The sequence below is a fragment of the Trachymyrmex septentrionalis genome, unplaced genomic scaffold (assembly GCF_001594115.1).
Source record: "Trachymyrmex septentrionalis isolate Tsep2-gDNA-1 unplaced genomic scaffold, Tsep1.0 scaffold129, whole genome shotgun sequence".
NCBI classification, from domain to species: Eukaryota; Metazoa; Arthropoda; class Insecta; order Hymenoptera; family Formicidae; genus Trachymyrmex; species Trachymyrmex septentrionalis.
The window spans coordinates 1,326,220-1,336,305 of NW_017304428.1; the positions used below are offsets into that span (position 1 = coordinate 1,326,220).

The following is a 10,086-nucleotide window of genomic DNA, read 5'->3' on the forward strand; positions in this document are numbered from 1 at the left end:
ATATATATATATATATATGTATACATATAAATTGCACATTAAAAAAGAAACAAAACACAGAGAATGTATGATTAAACTTCTAAAACGTCATTTGAATAATTGACATCACTTATATCATTTACTTCCACAATTCGTAATTACATTTAAAACAAAAACAAAAAATACAGAAAATGCATTTACGACACGAAAATCGGGAAAAATAGATGCAAATAGAAAAATTTTTCATTAAATGTATAAAAACACAGATACCTTCTATCCTTAAAACAGCAACATAGTTTTAAGTCGTCCTACAATATTGCACACCTACCATTTGTAGTAATTTTTAAAGCCTAACATGTTTTTTTTAGCAACTTACGTTATAAACGTGAAGGAAAGAGAGAGGCATCAAGGGTAATAAAAAAATATAAAAAGCCTCGCTAAAATATATTATCTTTTTATTCGAATAGCAATTACAACGCTTTAACGGACGACTGACATTTTTCTTTGCTAAGCTACATCAGTGGCATACCTTTACAATTTTTTGAATATACAATTTTCTTCAAAAACGACCTCTCGGACTAGTTACGCATTGTTCCGTCAGTAAATCGTTTAGCGACTACAAATCCTTACAAAACGAGAATCTGTAAAGTCTGAACGCAAACAGTACAAACGGTACTATTGTTGGAAGTACACGTAAGCCAACTCGTCACAATGGGCATACCGTTTTATGTGATAACTGGCAATGGGTAGGCACGTATGCATTGATAAATATGCAATACACGTTGCATTATTTATCAAATTCATCTAGAGAATCGTCAAATCCTAATTAAATTCTTCACGCCCTACAAACACAAAACATGATGTCTTTGGTCTAAAAAAATAAACAGGGATATATTACAAGAATATTCAAGCTTACCTACAAAATTATCTTTGTCACAAAGAAAAGATTCATTGTATTTTTTTTTTTCAAATGCTCGATGTAAAGACAATCATCACACGTTACGTATACCTCATACATATTATTATTTCGTGTTTAATGTAAATAAATAAACAATCGATATTCCGTAAATAAATGCTAAATTTTATGCTAACAGTACTAAAATCCTTTATACAGTAAATACTAGTCATGATATTTAAAATGATCACAGTAAAAGTATGAAATTTATTGCTCTTTCTAAATTTTCCGCTAAACATTTGCAATTATTAAAGTGGAAATTTTTATTCAAATATTATATTCAGTTTTTCTAAAAGGCTTCTTATACTGATGTGTGTCAATAAATCAATCTTACAAATGTATTTTGATAAGAAAAGTACTCTTAATTTTATTTGTTATTATAACATTGAGTCCATAAATGTGTCACTAAATCGAGACCTCATACATATTTGATATATACAATTCGATGCTATATATTTAGAACACGTTGTATAAAATATTATTTCCCCACTTTGCTTTAAAAGTGTCTACGAACTCAATATTCAGATACATAAAAGATTCTTGATTCAGCATTTGGGTTATACTTTATATATAATTAATAAATTCGTTTCAATGTTACCCTTCTCATTCATAATCTTTTCATTCATCATTCATTTTACAATCTAAAAAAAAAAATTGACACAAGAGTTCGATATTTTTTCCATACATACGTTCCAATTCAATTTTAATAGCCGCAATTTAGCCATGATTTGTAACAAATTCGAAGTGTAATATTCGACTCAATGAACGGATGAACAATGAGAAAAATATGCATTGCGCAAGAAGAGACTAAGTTTATGTCTTCCAAAACTTACCACTGACTTTGATACATTTGACTTTCTGTAACTTCTTCTTTTCTGAGAGTATCGGCATGGCTTCTCTACCCGCTTCACTTCCTCCTGCACCAGAACTACCACCAGCTATATCAGCTTCTTGAATGCCTCCACCTCCTGCTTGAGCGGCGAGGGATTTCTTTATATTAGTAATCTAGCAACAAGAAAAAAAAACATTCATTATGGATAACATTAATTTTCAAATGTAAAACTATTAAAAAAAAATAAAAAGAAGAAATGTAACTCACATCTCTCTGTATTCTTTCTTTATGATAAGTAGCTTTTTGTTTCTCGACATTAGCTCGAGATATTTGCTGTTCAATACAAGATAGAACTGTATCGCACGCTTCACCCCAGGCAGCTAATGTCTCAGCTACTACACCGGTATCACCTGGCCGAACGTCCCGTCCTAAACCGGCATAATCTACTTCTAACTGTGAATTTTTCTGATCTAACTTTCCATGGATTATATCAGCGTATATCGCTTCGATAATCAAGTCTTCCAGATCTCTGACATTCTTTATGTCTAACTCTTCCAATAATACCGAGTAAGGTATACATTTGTTTTTCGTGGCCAGAGTGACAATTGTGAGATGCTGAAGCTTCTTTTTTTGCGTAGGAGTTAATTCTAATACTTTCTCTTTATTCTCCAGATAATCTTTATAGGTGCCATACGCAAATAGATTCAAAGTATTCCAATATTGGACATAAGGACCGTTCTCTAATTCTTTGATGTTTGGCATGTCTAATAACTCGCCAAAGACATGAACGCCAGGCGTTTCGACGGCTTGTCTTATGAGTTCTATGGCGGCGGCGCCTTTCGCAGTTTTTGCAAGCAGCACGAACTGCTCCAAAGGATTATTAGCTGATTTTTCAGCGGTATTTCCACCTGTCATGGTGACTCCTAATAAATAATATTAATAAATAAAAGAGATCTCATGCGCGAATAACGGTATGCCACAAAATATGTATATGTACTGTTAATGACGATAGATAAAATCGCCAATAGACTACTCTGGAAAAAAAAACGTCCTTTCTTCTCAGTAATAAAACTTTAGTAAACAGAATGCTCGTACGATCGTCTGGTCGATAGAGAGGTTAGGAAACAGACGCGTTCGTTCCACACATCAACGACGATCGAAAGTGCACGCGTCGTGGGGACACAGTCAAACGCTTGAGAATAACTTGATTAACGCTTGAGATTAACTCACTTCTTCGTTATCGTATTGCTACGAATACCGAAGCTAATCGAAATCTCTTTCTGGCACTGTTTCAAACTTTCGGGGGCTTCAAATCGCGGCGTATGAAACGATCGGATTTGTCAGCCATGGCCTGAAGCAATTGTGTGTGAGATAGTAGGAGTTGGGGCCGTCGGGGGAGTGAATATTTTTACGCATGCGTGAACCCCGCGACTGCTGTTTGCGCCGGAAATGCCGGAGTGTAAATTATGGAGGTTAATGGAGGTGTGAGAGACGAAACAAGACACGAGGTAGATGAGAGAGATGAGAGATCTCCGTGGCCTTTTTGGTCGATCCTCGCAAACCGACTCGAAGATTTGCTGTCCAAGTGATGTGGCAAACAGCCGCGAGTGACACGACGATGAGAACTGATGCGGTCTGCTTCACGTAGTGGGAAGCGGTTTGAGGTTAGGTTCCGTTCGAACCGCGACACATGAATTATCGATTAAACGTCTTTCGTATTTAGCATAGCCAAAACAATACCGCGGCCGATCGCGCGTCTTTAGATGCAACAATGGTGGAGAACGGACCGGCGTGCCGTAGATTAAGTTTCCGCCGGAATTCTCTCGACGTTGTGCCGCCAGTGAACGATATCCGAGAGCAACACTGACTCGACGAAGATGAGCCGGCTATGGAACTACTTGGTATTCCAGGCATGGATGTCTTATCTGATGGCGGCCGGCCTGCTGGTCTTCACTAGCGGTTTCCTCCTAAATCGCGTCTCCCGGCCGGAACGGGCTGACTGTACGCAGTGCACGACGGCGGATAATTGCGACGCGACGGACGTCCTCCAGGACACGGAACGTGCTGCCAAAGTATGTCTGGAACGCAAAGCGCGGGTCGTGCTCTTGATCGTCGATGCGTTGAAGTACGAATTCGCAGAGTGGTACGAGGACAACGCTGCCGCGTCTTCTTATCATCGCAACAAATTACCTGTGATCCACGAACTACTGCAGAAATATCCGTCGCACTCTCGCCTGTACAGATTTGTGGCCGATCCACCTACCACAACCATGCAACGCCTAAAAGGTCTCACAACGGGCTCTTTACCTACTTTCATAGAGGTGGGATCAAACTTTGCCTCGGAGTACATCCAGGAAGACAATCTCATTGACCAAAATGTCGGTGGAGGCATTGTTTTTATGGGGGACGACACATGGATCAATCTATTTCCGGATAAATTCATACGGCAATTTCCATCGCCGTCGTTCAATGTTTGGGATCTGGATAGCGTAGATAAAGATGTTCAGTATCGTATCTTCTTCGAGCTGAAGAAGAAAGATTGGTCGCTACTGATAGCGCACACTCTCGGGGTTGATCATTGTGGACACAAGCATGGCATGCAGCATCCAGAAATGACGAGGAAATTGAATGACACAAATACGCTTATAAAAGAGATCATAGCATCTCTCGAAAAGGACATGATACTCTTTGTTGTTGGAGATCATGGTATGACTGAGACTGGAGATCATGGTGGTGACAGCTCCAACGAAGTCGAGGCTGCAATGTTTGTTTATTCAATGACTCCGTTGTTGAAAGGATTTGTGATTAATGACGGCAATAGCGTAAATCAAATTGATCTTGTTCCTACTCTGGCGTCGATCCTCGGCACACCGATTCCCTTTTCTAATCTAGGATCTGTAATCCTTGATTGTTTGCCAAGTAAGATAGAGGAGGTAGCTGCTGGTCAATTATTGTATCCATTACATTCTCTATGGAGGAACATTGCCCAAACGAAAAAATACATAGAGATATATTCTGCAGATACGTATTTGTTTTCGAAAGAGCAGCTGCAACATTTACATTATATATATAGTCTTCTCTCTGAGCGAGTTAAGCAAGTTGATAGTTTTGAAAAGTTAGAAGCATTTATTCGGGATACCAAAGGTTATTTTAAATTATTGAAGGACACATGTTCCGAAGTATGGGTCCAATTTGATTCTGGATTAATTTCCAAGGGTTTACTTTTGATGTTTTGTTCCTTGTTTTTCTTTTATCTGTTCATCACTGGTATCCCTGAAAGTCGTATGTGTGATATATTTAAATCTTCATTTTTGCAATGTGCCATCATAGCAAATTTAGTTACCGCGGCGATTACCACGTGTTTGTTTTTGTTAAATATTTTAGAGGAATTGAAGAATACAACCTTTTTTGTCACTGGTGCAGTTTCTATTGGTTTATTAGTCATAGTAATCGCTCAAAATTGGGATGTCATATCGATGTGTTGGTATGATCATCGTCGAATGAAGCTATTGACCTATGTAGCTAGAATAATACTTCTTCTAACTGTATGTGGACTCTTCTCCAACAGTTACATAGTCGAAGAAGATAAAGTCTTATCCTTCCTGTTTGTTACACTTGTATGCCTGCTAATATTTGACTTAAGAAAGAACGATTCCGATAGTACTACCGAGAGAAAGACAAGATTCACTTCAAAACCAATAAAATCAAATTTCAGAACAATTGTACTAATTATCGGCTTACTAGCATGTGCCTCGGTGAGGCTATCGCATTATTTCTGGCGCTGTAGAGAAGAACATCTACAACGAGAATGTTCTATATTTGCAACTGGAAAAGTTGGTTGGTCCACAATGCCAAATAACTGGGAGCGTGCTCTACTCGCCGTTTTACTAGCTTCAGTCATCCTGGCATCATATGTGGTGATAGTTAGACTATGGTTGCAAAGTTGTGGAAATCTCACAGGCTTTGCCCCCAGCGTTATAGTGGGGCAATATTGTCCAGTAATTGTAAGCGTTTGCATGGGTTGCTATTGGATTTTGCAAAAGCTTCCGAAGTTTGTCAAACCGAAACTCGCACTATCCTGGGAGATCAATACGCTACCCAATGTGGTTTACTTCTTCTGCGTCCTCGCGATTTTCATCCTCTACTATCGTCCGCTTAGTATATACTTGCTGCCAAAGAAGAAGGAATCCATCGACGTCTACCGTGATGAAAATATAGTGCCTCGATTATTCGAAAAAATAAAAGACTCCATTTCCCGCAAACGAATAGATACCGATGAACTTCCGGTCATTTATGGTTTCGGGACAGCCTACAGCGCTGCATTTATCTCGTTGAGCGTATTCCTCACACTTTTGTACGCATTATTATTAGGAGATACTCTGTCGCCTGGTACATTTTTGATGTTTATAACATGTGCTTCTATATTGGGTTTATCCGCGATAGAGAGATACAAAAATGCTAATAATATTTGTAAGTGTACACACTAAAATATATATATTATCAGTACATATTTAGATCTTTAATTTTTTTCTAACACTTTATTTTTATTTTATACAGCTGAACTAGTTGATGTATCGATGCCTGTATTACTTTGCTGGTTCTTATTGGCTGAATATTTCTTTTATGGAACTGGTCATCAAGCGACGTTTCCTACCATTCACTGGCATGCTGCCTTTGTAGGAACTGGTGGTCACTTTTATGGAAATTTAGTGTCAGCAATTCTAATCGGTGAGTATTATTACGGTTCCATTAAAATTTTTATTGATTAAATTTGATTTATTTTTTATTGATTTTTTAAATAAAATGTTCTTTTTTCAGGTATTAATACGTTTGGATCGCATATTTTACTAGGTGCAACATTACCATTATTAGTGGTCGTGCCATTTACATTGCATCGGATATTTCCAAAATTTCTCAAAGCAAAGTTTTTCGATGATATAAAGAGAGGTGAACTTCTCCTGTTTGAACAAGATTCTGCTTTTCACGCTGCAATTTTTGCGATTGCGGGGAAATACACGTTGCTTCACGGAATTCGAGTATGTTGCATAAAATATGTATAAGACATTAAAATTTAGATTATTTTGCTTTTCTCTAAAATAGTTTAAAAGGAATGTGTGCATTCAGATATCTGTATCATTAATTATTTATTTTCCAGACTTTCGGTAGCATGCTCGCAGCAACTATACACTGTCGGCATTTAATGGTTTGGAAGATATTTGCGCCGAAGTTAATATTCGAAGGATTAGGATTCTTGGTAACATTGGGTAGTATACTAGCATCGTTTTACATGGTATTCCGTATTGATCAACAAATGGAATATCTTATCACTAGAGTCACAAAAGGCAGATGATAGTGACTCACTCTTAATGGAGTATAGTACAATCAATAGCAAAGTACCAAAGTCGTAAAAACATTTCGCTTTTGCGATGAATCTGAAAGTTGCTCGTTTACTTACGAATATAGATTCGTATCTCTAGCGATTCGAACTGTTAAGATATGAAATGGGCAACATACAAGTCTATACTTACCACGCTACTGCCAATATTTCTACAATTTTGTGAAAGTGTAACAAGGGTAAAAATGAAATCAGGTATTATCTAGCGAGTATTATAAATAACATTTTTCGTACCAAAGTGAAGAAACTTGTCTCTCCATTTCTTCGATTTGATATTAATGTTAGATAATAATGTACACCTCTTCTAGAACGCTATGTCGCGTAACCAAACTGTGATGCTTCCTAACACACTAACGCTACCCTGCGTGCAATGCATTGCTGATTGACGAACAAAGCAACGCACTTGATGCAGGATTGCGTCCGTGTGTCGCGGTCTGTCTGCGCGACTGATGGGCACATCAAGCGTATTACTGCTATTATTAGATTATGATTAATTAGAAAATAGATTAGATACTATCACAGAAAGAGCATTCACCTTTCATATCCTTCAGTACATATACATAGAAAAAGTACAGTGTATTACGATTAATGAAGAACAAACGATACAATAAATCTAGCATTTTAGATTCGTTTTTTATATATGATATTTCGATATTATGTGTCGCAGATAATTTTAAATGATTCTGTAACATTATCGTTTCTCTTTTATCTTCTGCCAAATATATTTTATTGGAAATAATCGATTAGTATCGTACACGTTTACTTATACTTTTTGGATAGCAACATTTTTAACAGATTTTTCATTGAGAACTAATCATGTAAATATAGCGAAAGAAATATTCCTGCTGACTGAGTGGCCTAATGATGGTTATGATGGTGCCTACGATCTTGATACTCATTCTTGTGATACTGCATCCAATCAGCCCATTTGTTTGAGTTTCCGTAAGCGTTAAGCCCCTGCGACAGACGAACAGATGCCCGCGATATTCATAATTCAGAAACATTTTACATGTACTTAACTGTAATTAATACTTTGAAAGCCTGGAGCTTGAGAGTTAGGCAATTTAGGTATTTGAATCTGAAAACAAATGAGGTTATTACATTTTATAATTTCTCGTGCGAGTGTTACTCGATTAAATAGAGAGCAAAACAAAGAGATCTTCGATGAAAAATGTTAAGTAATTTATAACTTCCTGTTCCCTGTTTTTGAATGTAATAATTTTGTACATAGGCTTCCAAAGTATTATAGTTATACTATTACACATTAATATTATAACATAAAATTGTATATATATATATATGCACATTGCCTTGCATTAAATTATAAAATTACTATTTTATTGTTTCGTTGTTATAATATTTAATTTAACTTTCATGATTTCTTAGTAAAATTGAATAAATAGAGTTTGTAAGAGTAGATAAGCAATGGTAAACATATTAAGAAACATCTCTAATACTAATATGTTTCTTTTTTATACTACTGATTCAAAGAGAGATTTCTGTACATTTTATAGACGTCGTAATATATTTATATATTAAAAAGAGGAAGAAAATGCAAAGCATTGACGTTAATAATAACATTAAAATAATATTCCAAAATAATAATAATAATATGTAATTATGATATAATAATAACTGTAACTTTTTAAGAAAAGAGAGAATAATATAAATCAATTAATAATTGTTGTGTCCAAGCATAATATAGCATTTATTGAATATGTAACATCAATTATTGCATATTATTTTTAGAACTGTAGTAACTGAATTCCAAATCTTTTTTTATTGTAATTCAAGATGATTTCCATTATGAATTATTGTAACAAATTACATTGTTATAAATTGTAAGTTTTAATGAGAAATATTATATATGTCACAGCTATATATAGCAAAAATTTTTATGTGAAATTGAATTTATGTACTTTTATAATTAACGATTCAAACTTTTCTTCTTTCTCTCTTTTAATATTTCAGTTAATCACTAAAACTTACTTATCTTTTAAAATAAAATTACACTTACCAGTAACTTAATTCCTCCTCCTTGATGTCCAGGTGTAGAACCTCCTCCCGCTTGTACAGACTCCACCGAACCTGCAGGTAGACTTTGATAGCCCTGATGCATCTGCATTTGTACACCTCTCCTATATTGGCTATGATCATGCCGATCATTATCGTTTTCATATCCGAAGTACGGTAGTGAATCATCGTCTGTTTGCCGTTTTACAGCAGGCGCCGAACTCTCAGGATAAGACACCCAGAAAGATGTTGGTCCTTTGGACAAAGCTCTGCTCATTACAGAATTTTCTTTGATCGGATCTGCTGAATAAGAAGTCGAATAGGAAGTCGGAGTTGCACTGTCCACAGTGGATATTTTTTTCAGAATAGCGTTTAAGAGAGTGTTGTTAATCGGTGAAGCTCCAACTGCACCATTAGCTAATGGAACCTTCGACAATTCCGGATTATCTGGTGTGCTAGCATTAGTTGCTATCGCGTTTTTTGTAACCACACTGATGTTTCTTTGCAGCTCCGTTAGCATATCAAATACTTGGCTAAGTGCAGTCATTCTCTGCTGGAATGGAAGCGTTGGATCGATTGTTGGCTTCGCAAAAGGAAATGCACCAGAGAAAGGCTTAAAAGGTTTTTTTGCCTTAGCGGCAGCTGCTGTCGCACTCTTTTCATATGCGATCAGATCATTTAAAGTCGCTATCATATCGCCTTTTAAATTACCAAGCTCTGATAATATCGCATCGACAATTGCATCTTTAGCAGCTGCAATAGATGATGCATCATCTAAGGATCTTGCGATTTTGTCCGATGAACTATCGTCAGGTTTTAGAGATCTCAAAAAATCGCTTTTTGCGTCTGAATCATCGTTTGCTTCTAGTGAAGTTACATTTATACTGTTAAATAGTTTATCCAGGAAGTCAG

At 36.2% G+C, this 10,086-nt stretch overlaps 3 protein-coding genes across 8 annotated transcripts in view; 1 reads left to right on the forward strand and 2 right to left on the reverse strand.

The window, feature by feature from the left end:
- LOC108756617 (COP9 signalosome complex subunit 7) overlaps nucleotides 1–3,139 on the reverse strand; it is a 3,488-nt gene extending 349 nt beyond the window's left edge. Inside the window, exons 1-4 of one of the 6 annotated variants that reach the window (XR_001939849.1) lie at nucleotides 2,764–3,138; nucleotides 2,034–2,689; nucleotides 1,768–1,939; nucleotides 509–821 (exon numbers count right to left, since the gene is read on the reverse strand). Coding sequence is in view for 5 of the 6 variants with exons in the window: in XM_018500556.1 (XP_018356058.1) it covers nucleotides 1,553–1,575; nucleotides 1,768–1,939; nucleotides 2,034–2,681 (843 nt within the window). In the remaining variant the exon portion in view is untranslated. Of the gene's footprint in view, nucleotides 1–417; nucleotides 822–1,235; nucleotides 1,576–1,767; nucleotides 1,940–2,033; nucleotides 2,690–2,763 lie in introns of those variants that run through there. The other 5 variants (XM_018500557.1, XM_018500556.1, XM_018500553.1 and 2 more) reach the window with 5 other exon arrangements.
- A 118-nt stretch (nucleotides 3,140–3,257) lies between these two features.
- LOC108756614 (GPI ethanolamine phosphate transferase 3) lies at nucleotides 3,258–7,789 on the forward strand. Its single transcript, XM_018500550.1, has 5 exons — nucleotides 3,258–3,430; nucleotides 3,490–6,236; nucleotides 6,324–6,494; nucleotides 6,585–6,802; nucleotides 6,922–7,789. The coding sequence occupies exons 2-5, from the start codon at nucleotides 3,644–3,646 to the stop codon at nucleotides 7,114–7,116; spliced, it is 3,177 nt and encodes a 1,058-aa protein (XP_018356052.1). The 5' UTR covers nucleotides 3,258–3,430; nucleotides 3,490–3,643; the 3' UTR covers nucleotides 7,117–7,789.
- Nucleotides 7,790–8,067: 278 nt separating this feature from the next.
- LOC108756616 overlaps nucleotides 8,068–10,086 on the reverse strand; it is a 4,270-nt gene continuing 2,251 nt past the window's right edge. The window contains exons 3-5 of the mRNA XM_018500551.1: nucleotides 9,179–9,993; nucleotides 8,194–8,239; nucleotides 8,068–8,118 (exon numbers count right to left, since the gene is read on the reverse strand). Coding sequence (XP_018356053.1) covers nucleotides 8,111–8,118; nucleotides 8,194–8,239; nucleotides 9,179–9,993 — 869 coding nt within the window. The 3' untranslated portion in view covers nucleotides 8,068–8,110. The remainder of the gene's footprint in view (nucleotides 8,119–8,193; nucleotides 8,240–9,178; nucleotides 9,994–10,086) is intronic.